The 21182-nt window shown below is 28.6% G+C and overlaps 1 protein-coding gene across 1 annotated transcript; it reads left to right on the top strand.

Annotated features, from left to right (window-relative positions):
- Nucleotides 1–3536: 3536 nt before the first annotated feature.
- On the top strand, nt 3537–8766 carry LOC117934478. The gene is made up of 6 exons (XM_034856183.1): nt 3537–3696; nt 4391–4436; nt 6339–6465; nt 6820–6896; nt 7711–7820; nt 8365–8766. The coding sequence occupies exons 1-6, from the start codon at nt 3577–3579 to the stop codon at nt 8401–8403; spliced, it is 519 nt and encodes a 172-aa protein (XP_034712074.1). The 5' UTR covers nt 3537–3576; the 3' UTR covers nt 8404–8766.
- The last annotated feature ends 12416 nt before the right edge of the window (nt 8767–21182 follow it).

Genomic DNA, 21182 nt, shown 5'->3' with positions numbered 1-21182 from the left:
TCGTTTATATTAGAAAAATTAGGCTAATCCAACCTATGGTAATCACCTTAGAGGGAGGAGGGGGGTGAATAGGGTGATGGTCTCTTTTTGCAAATTTAAACTACGTGTAAATAAAAGACAATTATATGCAAGTATATAATAAGCAATATAAAGACAATTGCATATAAATTAAAGAGTAGGGAAGAGATAATGCAAACACAAGAGTTTATAGTGGTTCGGCGCAACCCGACCTACATCCACTCTCCTTTAGCTTCAATCCAAGCTTGAGGTTCCACTATTTCAAGACTTCTAAACCAAACCTTCAAGCAATACAATTAGATTATGGTTCCAATTCACCCTCTTGGACTTTTGGCTTCAAACACTATTTACACTTCTCAAAAGATATCCCACTCTTGAACAACTTCCTCTCAAGGATTTACAAATAAAAGATCTCACAAAAATCATAGCACAAGAACTTTAAGCTCAAATGATACAAGTAAACTAGGATTGAAATGTGCACTAAGGATATGGAAGTTTTAGAACAATGGTGCACTCAAAAACACTCTTTCAAGGCTCAAATATAATTAAGAAATGTTTGGGAAGGTTAAACTTTTTAAACAATAAAGATTAGAGCCTTTTTATAGAAGAAAAAAGTCAAACTAGCCTTTGGGGGTTCGACCGGTCGAGCTAGGGGTTGACCGGTTGACTAGCTGTTAGCATTTAATGCTTGGTAGGTGACCGTTGGGCCTCAACCGGACCTCAACCGGTTGAGATTCAACCTTGACCGGTTGAGGTTCAACCTTGACCGGTTGAACAACCGTTCTGGAAGAAAGAGAAAGTTTTTTGCACCATCGACCGGTTGAGCTTGCGGTCGACTGGTTCCTCACCCGGTTTAACCGGTTGAGCAGTTTTTTGGCTCAACAACCAATTTTTTCAACTTAAAACCTTTTAAAACAAGTTTGAAAGACATTTAACACAAGGTTTTAGTTGAAAACATGAAATCATCCAATTCTTAAAATATTTAAAACAAAATAACTCTTGGATGATTTTGGTGCATAAGTAAATAATGTAATGCATGAAAATCCTAGTGCCCCAACAACCTAGAGTTTTGAAGAACATGATGAGATTTTCTTAAGGGACAAATATCACTAATGTGACCTCATCTAAAGATTGCAAATAGTTAAAGGCGAAAGACTAGAGGCTTCCTTTGCAAAAAAAATTAAAAAATTGATTTTTGAAAAGCATGTAGGCTAGCCTCTTTTTAACAAAAATGCATTTTTGATTTACCAAAGTCATATCAAAAGTCTTTTGGCCATTTGAGAATTTTTAACCCCTCATTTTCCTTTTCAAAAGAGATTTTTGCCTTCTCAATATTTTCAAAATTTTCATTATGCCCATTGAGCTCATTTTGAAGACAAGAAATCTTTTTCTTGAGAGATATATTTTTGAAATCAAGTTTTTCAAGATCTTGAAATTCAAAATGGTTAGAGTTGGAGTTTACCTCATCTTGATGTTCTTCCAAAGCCATAAAGCACATGTTCGCATCCTCATTTGTGCATTCTTCTTCCATGGAGTCTTCATCACTTTCACTTTCACTCTCTTCCTCTTCATCATCATTTATTGAAGCCATAAAAGCTATACTTTTCTCATTTTCTTCAACTCTTTGATGATTGTACAACTCTATCTCATAAGTCATGAGTGACCCAATGAGTTATTCAAGTGAAAGTTTAGTGAGATCCTTTGCTTCTTGAATAGTCGTCACTTTTGTTTCCCATTTCTTTGGTAGAGACCTTAAGATCTTCATGACTTTCTCTACTTCGGTGTAGGTCTTTCCCAAGGCTTCAAATTCATTCACAATCACAATGAACCTATAAAACATCTCAACAATAGATTCAAAATTCTTTATAGAAAATAATTCATAATCATGCACAAGGATATTGATTCTAGACTCTTTAACTTGGTTGTTTCCCTCATAAGTGATTTATAATAGTCTTCAAATTTCTTTAGCCGACTTACAATGCCAAATACGATTAAATTCATTTTTATCAATAGCACAATGTAAGATAAAAACGGCTTTGGCATTTAATTGAACTTTCTTTCTATCAAATTCATCCCATTCATGCTTAGGTTTTGGAACCATCACTCCATTTTCTAATTTTGAAGGAATGTGGAGACCATTTTCAATGACATCCCATAAATCAAGATTAATGGATTAGAGAAACCAATTCATTTTAGTTTTCCAATAGGGATAATCGGTTCCCGTAAAAAGTGGAGATCGGGTGGTTGAAAAACTTTCAATGTGAGATGAGCTTGATGGATTAGTCATTATTTCTTAAACGGTTAAGTCTTAAATAAGAAGTCTTGCTCTGATTCCAATTGTTAGGACCTCAAGCGCTACCAACTCTGCTAAAAGCAATTGCTTGTAGGAAAGACGCATACCCTAACCTTATAGTGCATTCACCCAAGCGCTCATAGCGAACACAATGGGAGTTGATGGTCGTGACCAACCCTTCAATCTACCAACAATTCTTGTAGGACCTCAGGCGCTGCCGACTCTCCTAAAAGCAATTGCTTGTAGGAAAGGCGTATACCCTAACCTTATAGTGCATTCACCCAAGTGCCCACGGCGAACACAAGGGGAGTTGATGGTCGCGGCCAACCCTCCAATCTGCCAACAATTATTGTAGGACCTCAGGCGTTACCAACTCTCCTAAAAGCAATTGCTTGTAGAAAAGACGTATACCCTAACCTTATAGTGCATTCACCCAAGTGCCCACGACGAACACAAGGGGAGTTGATGGATACGGCCAACCCTCCGATCTGCCAACAATCTCCCCCCTCCTCCACCCCCCCCCCCCCCCCCCCCCCCCCCCCAACGACACCCTTGGGGTTCGAACCCGTAACCTTGATTCTGATACTAGTGTAAGTCTTGACTTTAGTGTACATACCGTATCCATTCATTCCTTTATATGGCTTTTTATATGTACCCATTCATATCAATTTATTATCTTCATATAGATTCATCCATCCATAGACTTTTTTGTTCCTCCAATTCATTTATCGTTCAATTCATTTTCATTTCATCAAAATATCAATTTATTTTGCATTTCCCATTCAAAAAATAAATAAAAATCCGAATCATTATAAAATTATTTTATATTTTCCTAAATATAAATATCAATTTATTTTTACCATTTGTGCATGACAAGAATAAAATTAATTTTAATATATATATTTGAAGGTTGAAATTTGATGATTAATGTATAATATTTTGAGAATATTAAAAAATGAGTCTAAATTTGGTAACAATGGTTTAAATTGATATTTTTTTTAAATTATTATTATTATACTTAAATAATACTGAAATATTAATATTCGAATCCTTTACAAACTTCAATTATAAATTCATTAATAAATAACGAAATAAAAGAATTTACATAAAATTAAGAATTATGGGCCTTGAGTCGGCCCAACAAGATGGCCCATAGGCCTTGACGCCGAACCGCTCTACTACATAAAGAGTGGACACCTGCGGTGAAGAAGAGGAAAAGATTTTGACTTTTCCATCTCTGTTTCGGCGAGGGTTTATCAGACGCCATGGACACCACCTCGTCACAGCCGTCGAATTCCAATCAGACGGCCAGCGAAGCTTCGAAGTACCTCGTGAACCTGCCCTCTCGCGGCCTCTTCTCATCCACTGTCATTTCTTCAAATCCGGTGATCTCTCCATATCTATCCAAAACCCCAGTTTTCTGACTTCGTAGAGCACTTTTCTTGTTCTTCAAAGAGTTTCTGTTTGGTTGCCGAGGAATGTAGGAAAATAGAAGTAATTGGAACTTTGATGAGTGTTGAAATTGTTTTTCATTGCTTATTGAACTTATAATCAAAGTTTTTTATTTCTTCCGGTTTACTGGTTTTCTCGGAAATCAAACGGAGAATAGGGTTATTGATGATTACGTTTTTTCAGTGGAATTTGTTTGAAATTTGATTTGTTTGTGGTGAATTATGACACTTTAAGCAAGTTGCTAAAATTCATTTAAAAAAATGAACAATTTGTTCGCAGGCTTGTTTTCTAAAGACCCCTTTTCGTTCGGAATTTGGACTTTGATAAGCTAAAATTGTCTAGAAAAGGTTCTGTTTGGTTCCTCGGAAAATGCAAGAAAATAAAATGAGTTAGGATTTGAGCGAGTTAAGATTGGACATTTAATTTAGAATTCAAGGAAGCAAGATTTCAACTCAACTGAGGCCAATAAATTTTTTTGACTTAGGTTATTATGCTTGTATTAAGAGTTTCCGTTTTCTTTTAGTTTTTTGGTTTTTGGATGGAAGTTGTTTATAATTTGACTTTATTTACAGTGGCAGCTGAATTAGCTTTTTCTAACATATATTTATCTTTCACAAATTTTTGCAGGGTGGAATGCGAGTTTATATATGTGATCATGAAACTTCACCACCAGGTTGGTTTATGATTTCAAATTTTGGAATTTTAAATTTTCTCAATGATTTTAGAGTTTACAAATCATTCATGGAATATTTTCTTCAATACTGCAAATTAAATTTTCATGCTTAATTAATATTAGAAATATTGGTATCACAAAAAAAAAAAAAAAAGAGTATCAGCCGCAAAAGAAAAAGGGAAAAAGGAACTTCCTATCAGCATTATGCTTAGATCATTACAGCAAGGATCATTATTTGCAAATTATTTATATTTACTAGCAAATTAAAACATGAACACACAAACTATCTCAAATTACTTTTGAAGACATAAAATTAGACAATCCTCTTGGTAAGAACAAATACCTCTCAAGGTTAAAAAAGAAACCTCGTGAATGAGTGACAATCATTTACAATGGTTGTGAGATGAACTGATCTATTAGAGCTAAGTTGAGATAAATTCAATTAGAGACTCATTAAAAATTGTTTATATTCAAAATTGTTTATGAGATAAATGAACATGAACAATCCTATTGTTGCGCCTCATTATTATTGAGATGATTTAGATGTCACATCCTATAAAAATGAACCCTTAGCTAGTAATTGTAGCTAGAGAGGGAGTTTTAGATCCTGTGGCAAACCGCACTAGCAATCGTAGATTTATTTGGTCTCAACCTTAAAATTGAAGCTTTTTAGATGGTTATCATAGAAGCTTCGAAATAGGGTGGAGTCTTCTAGAGTTTAGCTTATATTAGAGAATATCTAGAATATTAAAAAATTGCTTTTACACAAAAGGTTTTAGAGAGTTAGTGAAAACCTTGGGTTCTAGAGAGTGCCTATAAATATGTGCCTCCAAGAGTTGTAATAAGCTCTTAACCATGTGAAGTTTTTTTCTATGCATTTTAAGCTTTTGTTGCTTAGTCTTGATGGGATAAGCTGATGCAGCAGTTGCAAGTGCATATAGCATTTTCATTTTTATACATTGTAAGATTTGGTTGCTCAGCCTTGGTGTGCAATTTTAAGCGAGCATGAGTTGTCAAAGCATCACATTGGTGCTAGGAATGTCCTAAGCCCATGCCATGGATCAACCTTCTACCTGGCTTGTATCGTTTTGGTTTGTAAGCTCTATAAGAATGTAGGACGATTCAAGCTACTCAAGTTTGACTACCACTTTTTATTGATTAGAGGCTCACTTTAGTTTGTTTATGACATAAATGAGTTACACTGGTGGTACATAAGGGGAAAACTTAAATACAAATAAAAGAAAGAGTTTGGACGATTACATAAAAAGACATGTTGGTACTTTTTAAGTATAGAATTCATAGCCGTAATGAGATGAATGATGGAATGGAATTGTTTTGTCAGTCCTAAATAATTGGTCAAAGTTTTTATTCAATTTAGTTTAGTTGAGTATTATTTCACTACAATTTGGATTTTATTGGCTTTTTCTTAGGATAACTGATTAAAAGGGATGAAATCATCCTCACTTTGGAAAACTAACCCTTCACCTTTTTTCAACCTAAAAAAATACCCATTTTGGACAAAAAAAACCCTCATCTTTTTCTTGCAAAAGTAACTCTTTCATTTAAAACACGCATGTAAATAATGAAAATATTGAAGAGTATTTATGTCAAAAATGGGTTACTCTTCAAGTTCCAAAATGGGGGAGGTTAGTTTAACAAATTTGGGATCTTTTCATCCCTTTGAATCAATTAATCCTTTTTTCTTTCACCATTTAGCTTATCATTGCACTTTTCTTGGGATCATTTGATTCGACCTTAATGATGTGTTTTGATAGATTATAATTTTTGCATTTAACTCTTTGATTCTTTCGAAGATATCTTGTGATTGTCTTTTTTTTCACTTATTGGAATTTGGATCATAATTTTGAAATTGGAATATCTAATTCTGCTTTGTATAACCAGAGGAACAACTGATAAAGACCAACCAAACCAACATACTAATCAGATCTCTCACGCTTAAGAAACAGAAGGGTGATTCAAGTTCAAAGGATGTAAAGGGTACAACTGCAGCTGAGGTTTCTAAAAAAAGGTAATGAGTCTTATACTTTCTTAGCTGAATGATGTTTCTAAAACATCACGTCTATGTTTATGCCATTGTTTGTGTTGTCTTTGAAATCAGATTTTTTTAATTTTACCTCATATTCATTCTGAGATGTTGGAATTAAACATGCTTGATTAGCTTAGTTTTCCTGCTTCTTTTATCAAAACATAGTGGATAGGATCATAGGAAGATATTTTGTCATTTTTTTTCTAGCATTCTATATAAATAGCATTATAGTCACTTATGTGCCATATTCATCCTTCTACAGGCCATACTACATTTATGTCTATGTATTTAATTGTATTTGGTCTCACTTTCACATTGTGCTTCGAATTTTTTCAGGACTGCTGAAAGAGCTTTAGATAGTAGATCTTCATCTAAGAGAGCTATGACCAATGCTCAAAGTAGTTCTCGACGAGGTGGGCCCCAAGTCTTATTTGTTCATGTAGTTTGAGTACATGTAACATCTCAAAATTTATTTTGATTTTCTATCAACTTCATTTCCATAATGAAAGATGTTTCAAACAGGATATCTTGCTGGAATAGATTCCCCCCAACCTTATTTTCTTTTTGGTTCCAAAGGGAATAGAAACTGTCTGAGGAATGCTAGAATGTAGTCATTGTGGTCCTCAGAAATTGATGGTATGAACATCAACTATTGTTGGATGGTTTGATATCTCCTTGAACAGTTAACTAAGGTGTCAATCCTGCCTCTAGCATGTAATCACTTCTGGTAGTGGTGGGTGGGTTTGTGTGTGGGGATGGTTGGGTCAGTTTGTAGGCATGATGCTTGAAACCCTGCCCCATGAGGTAGACAACTAGCAGCCTGACATGGTTTTTCAACAAGACCATCCTTGAGCTTGAATCTATGATCTGTTTCTATTACTAAACCGATCCATCGCTCCATATCTACACTCATGCTTGGTGTCGTGATAAAAAACAAGCGATTTTATTTTGTGGAGCCTCATTGTGCCTTGAGATGGCTAACAATCAATCATGAGTAGATTATTGAAGAGATGCTCATATGGTGCCTATGTTGAGTCATTTAGAATGGTTTCCACCTCATAACTTCTTCCTTCACATACTTACCTTCTAATCTTCAATCTTTCTCTCTAAATGCCAAATACCATATTGTCCGGTGGACTTGCTCTCCACATCTGAATTCCCTCTACAGACCAATTATATTTCTGTTATTATTATTTTGAGTTTCTAATGGCATAGATGATTTTGTAGAAGGATCAGGATCAAGCGCCCGCACATCTGATAGGGATTACCAGAGTTTGACTGTTGAGAGGCTCCGTGCTCTTCTTAAGGAGAGAGGTCTTTCACCAAAAGGAAAGAAGGTAACTATAGCTTCAAATTCTCTGAGGTCGTTCAATAGTCCAAAAATGGGTATTGTGGGGCAGTAACCCTAGGCCCTTGGGTAGTTGATACACACAAAGTTGGCCACTTTCTGATTAATGGAATGGTGAGCAACTATGGGCCTATTGACAACATCTTCGAAAACGATTATCAAAAATTAGTTTTTAAAAATAGTTCTCAATTTTTTTTTAGAAACACAATTGTGATTGGGGAACTCAAATATGAAAACTAGTTTTCTCAGCTTATTTTTCATCAAGGCACCAATACACTTGTGTACAATGTAAACTTCCCCATCCCTTCTTTACGTTTTCAATTGTTTCTCAGAAACTTTAAAACATCTCAAATTTGTTCTTTTTACAAAATATATAATTACCTATTTTTAGTTATAACTTTGTCAAACATACGGTTTTCAAGTTAGAAAATTATTTTCAAGAACAGATTCCAAACAGGTTCTATGATACCATCATGTTCTCAATGTCACATAATTCTAAACAGGTCAATAACACATGGGATCTCTTTCTACAGGATGAACTTATCGCACGCCTCAAAAGCGTAAATGGTTAACCAGGCATTGGGAGATGGACAGTCCTGCTCCTCTTTTGGATATAACTTAGTAACAGAGTGAATCCGAAGCAAGAAGGGAAAATCTTGCATCTCCAAGCTGTAGTTATATGCTATTTGTTCTGTGTAATTTTGTTGGACATATTGCTTAAGAATCCAGAAACCGGACTTTGACTTAGAAGATGGAATGAGTGTGTTCAGCTATTTGTTCTTTGTACAATTTTGTTGGGCATGTTGCTTAAGAATCCAGAATCTGGACTTTGACTTAGAAGATGGAATGAGTGTGTTCAGCTACTTGACTCATCCATCAAGTCTTTGGGTTTTTTTTTTAAACCTAGTGTGTTGGAATAGAATTCTTATTGCCAACCCATATAAATTAGTGCCTTTTCTACTAAATGGGTGATGGTTGTTGACCCCACTCATCACTCATGGTCATTTTAGAGACTTGAAAACATGGGCTCTGAAACTAAGTGCCAGGTTTATCATTATTCTCCTAATTTTGTTCATGAAAATAATTTAAAATTGTTTTTAAAACCTATTTTTAAACTGTTTTTAAAAAATTATTTTCAATAACATAATAATGCAAATCTAGGTCTTCATAACAATAGATTTTTTCTTTTTTTGTTTTAATTCCTATTTTCAAAATTTTATCATTTGATTTCCATTTTCAACATCAGCCAAAGGCCTAACATGCTTGAAGTACCCTAGGATACTACAAATATGTTTCAAAATATTTTATTTACATTCATTTTTATATGATTATTTTCTTAATAATGAATAAAATAGAATCTCAATCATTAGGCCTGGGCTCACTTGCTCATTTGTCACCACGATACTTCATCATCTTCCTTCCCCCGTACCCCACCTTATTTTTTAATATATCTATTTCTCTTATTTTATTCATGAAAAATGGGAACTAAATAGAAGAAAAAAATTTTAAAAATAAAGAGATAATAAAAATTAAAAATAGATTTAAAGTTAATAAATTATTTTTATGTATTTTTTAAAATCCATTTCACTTATTTTTCTCTTTTTAAAATTAAATAAATTTTAATATATATAATTTTATAATTATATTTGATTTTTTCTATTTTTCATGGTAAATCAAAATTTTTTAAAAATAATTTTTCTAAATTGTTTTTTCTTATTATTTTTTTCCCAATACTTATATATGGACATTTTTCAATTAAAATAATTTGAATTCATTCAAAATATTGAAGCAATAATCTTAATAAAAAAAAAATCTCCACATAATTCATATTTCTTTCCAAATTTGAACCAGGAACATGGATAATTTCAGGTTCCAATCCATAATTTTATGATTTCTTTTATTCTATAATAGCATCATAAAATACTTCTCATTTACTTTAACTTTAAGATATCTAATTTAATATATTTAATTTATTTTAATTATTCTTCATTAGTAATTTTTGGTAGAATATGGAGTAGAAAAAGATTTATTAAAAAGAAAAATTAAAACAAAAGAAAAAGGTAATGAAAATGCAAAGATGTGGTGGAGAGTGTACTAGTGTTTGGCCCAAACCAGCTTCAAGGGTCACACCTCATATGGCCTTTTCAAATATTTCACTATTTCGTTTCTAATTCAAGGTTTCTCTTGACAATCTTTTCATATGCTTGTCGAAGATAAATTCTTTGAAATAAAATAAAATGCACAATAAGTCATATCACTCACTACCTCTTCAATATTTTGCTATTTCTTACTTTCATTTTCTAAATAATTCGATTAAAATTTGTTTTTATGATTTTCGGTATTATATTATAAGCCCTTATTTAACGATTTATTTCATAGTATACTTTGAATAATCCATTCTTTATTACATTATTCATAATTTTAATCATATTATTTATATCTGCTCACATTCTTAATTTTCATGTTACATGCATCCAAACAAGATTAAGTAAAAGCTTTTAACATAGCAATGAAAGTGATATTCATTAATATTGATTCATGATTTTAATGTGAAAAGGTTTAATCAATCAATTCAAGTTTAGCTCGATCAACCTAAATTCAAGCCAGTTTTAAAAAATGATATTGAATCGAGTACCTCGAATTATAGGTTGGGTTGTGTTGATCGTTTCTTAATTTAGGTTAGGATTAGTCATCAACCTACCAACCCATTCAAATTGTCACCTTAGATTTAAATATCATGTTTGACAATAATAAAATTTAAAATTAGTAGCAAAAGATGATTAATAAATCTCATTTGATAAATAGATTAGGCCGAAATGGTAAGATACTTTTAAATAAATAAGCATAATTTTATGAATTTTTGTGTTAGCTTAATGCGATAATGACTCTTGCAATTCATTTAAGAATATTGCATAACAAAGTAAATTAAATTTTATGAAATAATTCATAAAATAAAAAACCCCGCAATTTTGATATTATCCATTGAGAAATTACCATAACACAAAACAAAATGGGCTATTTCAGTATATGTTTTTAAATATTCATTTTTATATATGGTAATTTTTAGTCATTAATAACATTTCATCTCAATTATTAGTGGCTTATAAAAATTGTATGTGGTTTGCAAGGAGGAAAATGTCAAGATATATCGTGTATTCGGAGGGGTCGACACGATATTTCGTGGAGAAAAATCGGAGGGAAGATATTTCTGCAAAAACCGCCAAAATATCGGCGATATATCGACTCGGGGAGATAAATCGACGATTTTGTGAAAAAATCGCCTCTGGTGGCAATAAATCGGAGATAAATCGTCGATTTTTTGGTAATATTTCCCCTCCTTCATGTAGCGTGATCTGACGGCCCAGATTACGCCTGTGTTGATCCGACGACTTATATGTGATTCCAAGGGTAATATAGCGATCCAACGGCCAGATTGCTCCCAATTTTTGACCCAACGGCCAAAATTGATTTTCCAATGGCTATTTTGGCCCAAATTTCTTCTATAAATAACCCAAATTTCATCTATTTTTGCTTTCATTCTTCATTTGCTCTCTCATTACTCCAATTTTTATTAAGGTTGCTCAATTATTCAATCATTTTAAGGTATGTTTGTTTTAAATTGTAATTAATTTTGTTTGCAATTGTAATTAATTCATGTATTTTCAATTAATTAGTATGTTTACAATATGGATGATTTAATGCTATTTTTACATTCAATTGTAATTAATTTTTATATTTTTATTGAATTAACTTAGGTTAATTTGATTATTTAATTATAAATTGATATGTTTATTTTAGATGATTATTTGTGATTTATTTTCACATTTAGAATTAAATTAAACTAGTTAACTTAGTTAAATTATTTAATTAATTTAATTAACATGAAATAGTATATTTTGAATATGAAATATGTTTATTTAATGAATTTAATGTATACAAATTATTGATATTTAATGAAATGAACTATTTTATGTGACTTTGTAATGTATACAATTACAAAATTAACATTTCTTATAAATTGACATGATATAATTACATCTAATATCTCAAATTATATCATATGTATATCAAATTTTTCAATAAAACAACTTTAAAATGTCCATTATACTTCTAATTATATTATTATGAGGTTTTCATTGCATTTCCATGAATTTTTAACAATTTTAAGTTTACCGATATTTTTTTCCAAAATATCTGCTGATATATCCGTAAAATTGAAGTACCGATATATCCGTGACTACCGATATTTTCATCTTTAATGGTTTGATAACTTACCTAGTGCACTCATAAGAAAGAAATATTTGGTTAAAATGAATGAAATAATCCCCAAATTATGAATCTAATCATTTTTTAAAACAAAATAACTCTTTTTTTTATATATATAAATGCCCTTATCATCTCAAATATTTACATGTAAATTTTAAAAGAGATAATTATTTTTACATGAAAATAATGAGGGTCTTTTTGTTCGAACGAGGCCAATAAAAGGTGGGAGGTTAAATTTTAAAAATTGGGTTTTCAAAGACCCTTTTAATCAAATAACCCTTCATGAAAATAAAAATAGAGAATACACATAAAGAAATTAAATTATAACTAACTTTTATCCAAAAATACTAAAAATTAATCCCATTAAAAGAAATATCTCAATATAATTAAAGACTTGTTTGACACTTAAGTATTTTCTTTTAATAAAAATTTTTGAGTACTAAAAAAATTAAAAACACTTTTTAAAATTATCAGCAAAGAGACTCTAAATCTAAAATATATTATTTCAAATTTAATAGAAATGCACCTATAGTTTTAATTTTTATTCCAATTTCATTATTTTTTGTAATATTGTTGTGAGAATTATTTCCTTTATTATAACTTTAATATATGCCATTTCAATTCAATTTCCTTCATTAATAATATTGTATCTAATAAATTTTTTTTGAAAGTTAGTAAAGAATAGAAAATGATAAATAAAAAAAGAAAAAGAAAAAGAGATAAAGATAAATGTGTAGTGGGGCAATGGATGTAAGGAGTTTTGGATGGTATAATGGACGGTGCAATAGAGTTCGGCCCAAACCAACCCGTCCTATCTAATGAAGATAAATGTATAGTGGGCCAATTTACATTGACGTGTCAATATCTTTCACTGTCTCATTTCCAAATTAAGATGCCATCGTGCTTGTCTTCTTCCCAACTACCCCACCCCACAATTCCTTCTTTTTAGCCCTCCATATCATTAGAAAATTGACAATACCCTCTGCATACTGCAAAAAAAAAATTGGCATGTCATGAACGTCCAACATATAAATGGCATAGATAAAAGGTGTAGAAGAAATCCAGTGAAAACAACTAATTAATGAAAAAAGATTGACACTGAAAGAAATCGATATCTTTTGAAAAAGTTAAAAAAAAATCAGGACATGTGTCCATGGATTCCAACACTAAATTTTGGAAGATATATTTATCAATAGATTTTTTTTTATTTTTTTTTTTTACATTTTTGCCTGGGATATGATGACCTAAGTATCATATATTTTATATTTATACCTAAATTATATATATATATATATATATATATATATATAGAGAGAGAGAGAGAGAGAGAGAGATAAAATTTTAATAAATTTATTAATTTTGATTATTATTTTCTTCATATTCCATTTATTTTATTATTGAAAACACAAAAATCATGAATTATATATATATATATATTAAACACAAAAATAATTACACATATATTTTAATTGTCATACATTAAATTATCTATTTATCCATGATTTTTTAGAAAAGTAGTTAGTTTTTTTTTTTAATTTATATTATATTTTGTATTTTTTTAGTTTTCATATTTATTACATTATTTTAAATTTCATTTTTTTTAATAAAAAAAAATTCACAAACAATAATTTTAATTTAGTTTTCATATTTAGATATTGATTCGAAAAATATTTTCTTCTTAATCTTCAATTTTTTCTTTAAATTAATTCAATTAATTATAACTAATAAAATTAATTTAATTTGATATTGTTTTTTATTTATAAGATAAATAACATTTATCTAATATTTTTTTATTTTGTTTGCTTTGTAATTTTAAAAAATTATTATCAATTTTATGTGAAAAATGTGTTTATAAAAAACAAATTTGTTATTAATTTATTAAATAATTATTTACAAAAGAAATAATTTTTTTTTATTTTAATTTTTATATTAAATTTATTATATAAATTCTAAATTTAAAAATATTAATATTTAATTTAAAATTTAACTGTAAAAAAATACAGAAAAATAAATTAATTTATTATTCAATAAATTAATTTTTAATAAAATTTTCAGCATTAAGAGATATAATTTTTTTGAGTATTAATCAATTTAAAAGGAAATAATAATCATTTGTATATTAAAATATTTTATTTAGTAATTATAAATGATAAACAACTAAAGTAATTTGAAAAAAATAATAAAATATTTCTTTAAAAATAATTTAATATACTTAAAATTAGAAATGATTAACTATTTTTTATTAAGAAAAAATTAAGGAAATATTTTGTAATATAAATTTTTTTTATCTGTTTTTAATGTTATAGGTTTCATGAAAATCGATCAAATAAAAAAGAATAAATAAAAATTAAGAAACCATTTTTTCAAAAACTATATATCCAAATAAAAATCTTGAAATTCAGATATACAATATCATAAATATAAACACTAAGGGAATTCTTAATTATCAAATATTTTAATATTAAAGAATCTAAGTCACCTATTATCATGATTATTAGAAATCCAATAATATTATTTATGTAAATACTAAAAAACCAACAAATATCCCAACAATTAATAAAATATCAACCATGATAAAAAAAAAAAAAAAAAAAATCAATTATTATCATGAATGCAAAAAACCAATAAACTTCTTCATATGAACCATCAACAAAGAAATTAAAAAAAAAATTAATATCTAAATATTAAACTTAATTTATATTTTTATAAATATTATTGTTGATAAATATCTCAATAATTATAATTTTTTATATATTAAATTTAGTAAATAAAATTAATTAGTTTTATATACATATACATTTATAATAATTATATTATTTAAAAATATATCATTAATTAAATTCTTTTTTTTGGGAGAAAATCGTCTCCTCAAAAGACGACTTCTCCCAACTTTTTTTTTTTTTTTTTTTTGTTGAGAAAATCGTCTATTCAAGAGATGATTTCTTCCCCTTTTTTTCTTTTCAAAATCATCTCTTCAAGAGACAATTTTGTGTAAATTTTTTTAAAAATGACTTTTAGAAATTGTATCTTCTAAAGACGATTTTTTGTTATATAAATTGTTTTTCAAATAGACAATTTTAAAAGGAAATAACATTATCTCTCCTACTTGGCAAATATTATGGTAGATTTGGAATTAATTTTTTCACAACGATAATTTAGGAATTATTTTTTTAAACTATCGTACTCTTATCAAAAATCCGTCTTTTTTTTTTCCCTTTGTATTTTGGGTTTTTAGCCTTATTTTCAAGATCACCTTCTCCTTGTACTGCTTTTCCCTAGGACCCTAGCCCATAGAATTGAGTCATGTGGAGGAGATGAAAATAGAGGCCAAAAAAGGGAGGAAATGAGAGATGGGTAAGTGACCTTAAGAGGATTTAGAAAGCCACCCATGTGGTGAAAGAGACTCGGAGACATTTATTAAAAGTATGAGGTGGGGTTGAGATATAAATGGAATATCATTATTTCCCTTTTTTTGGTTGAATAAAGATGACTAAGAAAAAAAAGAAACAGAAAAAAAAACATGCTTTAAAGCTTTTACTAGAGGTGTCAAGTTGGCATCTTTTAAAATTGGACCCAAAGTTGGGTCTAATTGAAGAAAAAAGTACAAAAACAAATAAGAAATTAAAAAAAAAATTGAAAATAGAAGATGTTTTGAGCACTTGTTGTATGGCCTAATTTTGAAAATTGAGGAATTTTTACTTTGTTGATTTTATAGTCTTGTTCATGACTAAGTTGATAGTTGGTAACAAATGAGTTTAATTTGTTTAATGTTTATATTTTGTGCCTTTTTTTTTAAGTCCCAAAGCATCTATTTCATGGTACAATTTTCATGATTTAAAACCTTAAAACACTTTACATTAGACAAATTAAAGTCATATTTTATGGCATTTATCATCATTGTAGGTACAATTTTTCATAAGTTGGACTAAGTATATGAGGGATCCTTTCATAGTACAAATTTGCCGATTTCAGATCATCAATTTCTTGATAATTTATGAATCATTTATAATATAAATTTACCTTATTTTTGCAACTCTTAGTAATGACCACTAGCTAACTTCGAAGTTTGATTGGTTAAATCACCAAATCAATCGAATAGGTTAATCAACTGAGTTTGCTCATCTCTTAATGAAGTCTTGTAGATAATAGACTCTCTCTTAATTTAGTTGAAAAATGAGAAGAACGGATATTGGTTGAAATTTGGTTGAACAATTATAAATCTTAAATTAATTCTTTTTACATTTTCTATCTAGTATTTTCGAGAATCAAACATATAGTCGGACTCTCCTTATTGACTATACACCAACAAACAACACAAGGAAGAAAAATGGAGAAAAAAAAAAAAAAACCTAACAGAACATCAAAACCCATTAAGCCAAAAGGCATAAAATGAGTCTCGCAATTAAAAGAAGAAAAATGGCGGAAATGGGGCCTGACCATCTGGTTTTGAGAAATGCAAATCTTTTCGGATGATCTCTACTTCATCAACAATTCTAAAAGAAATTTGGATACACAGAGAGCAAAGTGCACTTGTTGTTCTCTAAGCAATAAGAAAAACAACCAAAACATTATTATTATTTTTCTCTAAAAAGAGGCATTTTGAGAACACAAGAAACACCAAAAACAAAAAATACTCCTTTTACTGAATATGTTTTTAGTATTTTTTGTTCTTTAAGAACAAAAAACAATTCTTGGAAACACTAACCAAATAGACCCTAAATCACGAAAGCATATAATCTTTGTTGGTTTTATACAAGAGTATAAATTAATTAGTTAAAGGGGACGAAATAATCATTATATTTGTGAATTTAACTATTTTCATTTTTTTTTTGAATAACCTATTTGTTTTTACATAAATGTCACTTGTTATTTGAAGTATTTGCATATAGTTTAAAAGAAATGATTATTTTTACAAGAAAAAAAATAAAAATGTTTTCTTTAAATAAAGCTAATATAGATCGAATGATTAAATTTTCAAATCTAAAATTTTAATTGCCCTTATAATTAAATAATTTTTTTTTTATTTAAGCAAGTGTGTTTTTTTATATATCTGTCGTAGCGTTTGTTTTTTGATTGAATAAAAAAAATTAAAATATTTAACTTTTTTTGTTAAAAACAATTTATTGATATCAACTGACAAAAGTAAAATGAATTTATTATTAATAAATTTAATTTAATTGTGATAATTAATATCAATAAATTATTTTTAATTAAATAAAAAAAATTAAAATATTCAACTTTAAGTAAAAAAAACACACACCACCGTTGCCTAAGTATGGTTCCAAAGACCAATCATAGCAGACTTGTGAGGCTCAAAGACCCCTTTCTTGGTTTTTTTTCAAATGAGTTGAGCTAGAAGATTCCCATTTCTTATTATTGGATTGATGATAGTGATGATTGATAAAAAGTAGGCGCAGCCAATTATAGAAATAAAAAAATGAAAAAAAATATATATAAATACAAATAAAATGGTTATGATAAGCTAAGAATCAAAGTGGCCCATCTCACTACGCAATAGAAATGTGCCAAGTGGAGAAGAAGAAAAATTGGGGACCAATGAGAGTGGAGAAAAGAGATGGGTGGGTGACCTACGGGTGCCTTAGTACATTCCCATGTTGTGAAAGAGATAGGGGTCATTGGACCTAATTGTGCGATGATGAGGTGAGACTTGTGAGTTGGGTACGAATGGTGTATGATTATTTTATTTATTTATTTTGGAACGAAGTTGATTTCCAATGTGTCGGAATGATGTGTAGTTTAAAGATCATTCTTTTAGATTCGCAGCAAAGTGGGGTCTAGTAGGAGGAAGAAGACTCCATTTGGAGGAAAAAGAAAAAACGTGGTTTTAAAGTTGAGTTTGGTCGGAGGAAAAATAACCTTATATTTAATTTTTAAAAATTCAAGAAAAAATAAAGAAAAAAAAGGAAAGAAAATTAAAAAAAAAATTAATAAAATATTTTTATATACTTTTTCAAAATTATTTCACTTACTTTTTTTCACTTTTCATAAATATTTAAAATTAATATACACAAATGAAAGAACTTTAGAAAAATATTATTAATAAAAAACTAGAAGCATTTTTAATATAATTACTCTCAAATAAACCCATAGGATCTCCATATCCGGGGCACAAGATTTTTTGTGTTGAATAATTTGGAACCATACAATATGGACGGTTTTACGGCCCAAAGAGGAGGTAGTCAATATGGGCAAGAAAAGTTTGCATCATTGATTGAGACTAAACATATCAAAACGGCGCATCGTTAGTGATATTGGATCCTAGGAGATTTATGATAATAAGTAGGTCTAACAACGATTTTCAAGCTAAAGGCTTGATGATACGATGCCAAGAAAATGGCAAAAATTTAAATGCATTTTTCGAGTTTAAACAACCCCAAAACATGTCTCATGATAAGTTTTTAATATACTTTGTACATTTTTAGAAATTTTAAAATATATTTAAATATCATAACTTAATAAATTGAAAATCAAATAAAGTATGAAAAGAATAATATATCTCATTGGGTAAAAAGTTAAAACCAGTGAAAGATGCGAGACGTTGATTTTAAGTATCACAAGCATTATAATAATTTACTTAGTTTCATAATGATCATTTAATAATGGTAGTTGAGAAAAATAAAAGAACTTATTTATTAAACTAATAGTACGGGATAATCAAAATATTTCATTTAATAAATAGGGAAAATTGAGTTAGAAAATCCAAAAAAAAATTATATTTAAAGTTTCTACAAATGTAAAATAAAAAATTAAATGATGTAGTGACATAATAATGGAACAAATTAAAAGTAAAATGAAAAATTGAAACCCTTAAATCAAATAAGACAGTTGAGCATTTATTTTGCATAAATGCTATGTCGGCAAACAATAATTGTACAAAAATAAATTCCATTTAAAAAAATTATATAAAGAAATACTATCTTCAAATCAATTATTGCACAAAAATAACTATAAAACATAACAAAATGCCTATTTTTTCCTTTCCCATGAGAATTTCCTCAAATATTATTTATAAAGGGTAGTATAATATAAAATCTATTTTTTCCTCAAAGAATATAGAAATTTTTTTGCCTAAACTAATAATTGTGGAAAAATAATAATTTATTGTTGTAGAATTTTCTCTTTTTTATCTACTCTACTAATAAAAGTTGGAATTATTTGTCTTTTTTATTTCCAAAAATTGTATTCTATGTATCCATTTTGATAATTATTTTATTATGATGTTTGTTTTTTTTACTTAGAACTTAAAATTAAATAGTGTTTAATAATGTTAAGCATTAAATTATTTGTTTTTATAATATTTTATTGTTATTAAGCATTAAAAAGTAAAGAAAAAAACATATTATTTTTCCATCTAGAGCAAACCAAATATTTTGACTTTTTTTATTCAATCAAAAATTTATAACAAGTAATAAAAAAATAAAAATATCTCAATAGAAATAAAATATTAAAAAAGACAATTAAATTAATACTTAACACTATTTAATTCTAAGTTTTATTTAAAGTTACGTAAAAAAAAAAAAACAAACACCACCTCAACTCGATAAAATCCAATTATATCTTGAGATCCCAACAATTTCTAACTCAATCAAATTATGACATTTCTTTTAAAAGATTTACTCTACTTGCATAAATGCTATATCTGAAATAATAATTGCACAAAAACAGATTCCATTTAAAAATAATATAAAGAAATCCCATATTAAAACGAATTATTGTACAAAAATAACTATAAAAAAGAATAACATGCCTATTTTTTCCCTTCATGAGAAGTCTTTATGACAAAAATAGATTCCATTTAAAAATAATATAAAGAAATCCCATATTAAAACCAATTATTGTACAAAAATAACTATAAAACAGAATAACATGCCTATTTTTTCCCTTCATGAGAAGTCTTTCCTCAAATATCATCTATAATGAGTAATATAATACAACAATATATTATTTTAGTAATTTTTATAAATCTATTCTGCTCATAAAATTTGGAACTATTTGTCTTTTTTGAAAGAAAAAAAAAACAAAGGAGAAGCTAATTCATTTAATTTGCAATGTATCCATTATGATAATCATGTGATTAATATTATATGGAAAATTATATATTTGACTACCTTACACAAAGTAGCATCCAAAGAATATTATTATCACTATATATAATTCTTATGATAAAATTACTAGGGTGAGATTTTATTAGTTATTTTATTATGTCCTACACAAATAACATAGTAATATTATATGATAATATCAGGTCCAATTATATTACCAAATGTTCTGGAGTTTTGTTTCGTAAAAAGTGTGACCGTAATTGAAAGATTTTTTTTCGAGAATTTCATAATATCGGTGCACTCTGTGGACGTAGGGATCACATCTATCGTCGAACCACATCAACATCTCATATTTTTCTTAATTTTCTATTCATGTGTGTGTGATTTTGGTTAACATTGATCGCATTACCCTATTTTATAGAAATAGATAATCTAAGTACTTTATACATTGATATCACTTTTTGAGATTTCCATTTTCTTAATTTATATTATAATTTTATATATTTGTATCATCATCCAACCATTCGTATTTCATTATACATTTAAGGACTTAGATCACAAGTTTGATGAATACCATAATATTGTTTCTACTATTATTTACTTTTATATGCTTGTAAGATCATTCAACAGTTTAAATTGAATTTAATTAGCAAGTTATACGAAAAACATTTTCCTATGTTGTCCGCAAATAATTTTTTTATTTTTTATTTTTTTTAATAATTTGGTGTACAAAACCATAAATGCATAAAAATAACTAATGTGATATGAAATGAAAATATCTAACATGTGCCAATCCCTATTTATAAAAAGCGACTTCAGATAACATGATGGAAATCAATTCTATCCTGAGATTCCATCAAATTTCAACTCGATCCCAATTAACAGTTTCACCGCAATGGAATAGCCGTTTTTCAATCCGTGCATTTACGCACGTTTCTATCACTCCCGCAGCAATTCCGAAGGGTCCACTCGAAGTCCACACTTATTTTAATGCCGCCGTCATTTATTCCTATACGGGAAAT

This window comes from Vitis riparia, chromosome 17 (genome assembly GCF_004353265.1).
Source record: "Vitis riparia cultivar Riparia Gloire de Montpellier isolate 1030 chromosome 17, EGFV_Vit.rip_1.0, whole genome shotgun sequence".
NCBI lineage: Eukaryota > Viridiplantae > Streptophyta > Magnoliopsida > Vitales > Vitaceae > Vitis > Vitis riparia.
Note: the sequence above shows the minus strand (reverse complement) of the source record. Positions and strands in the feature narration are given on the sequence as shown.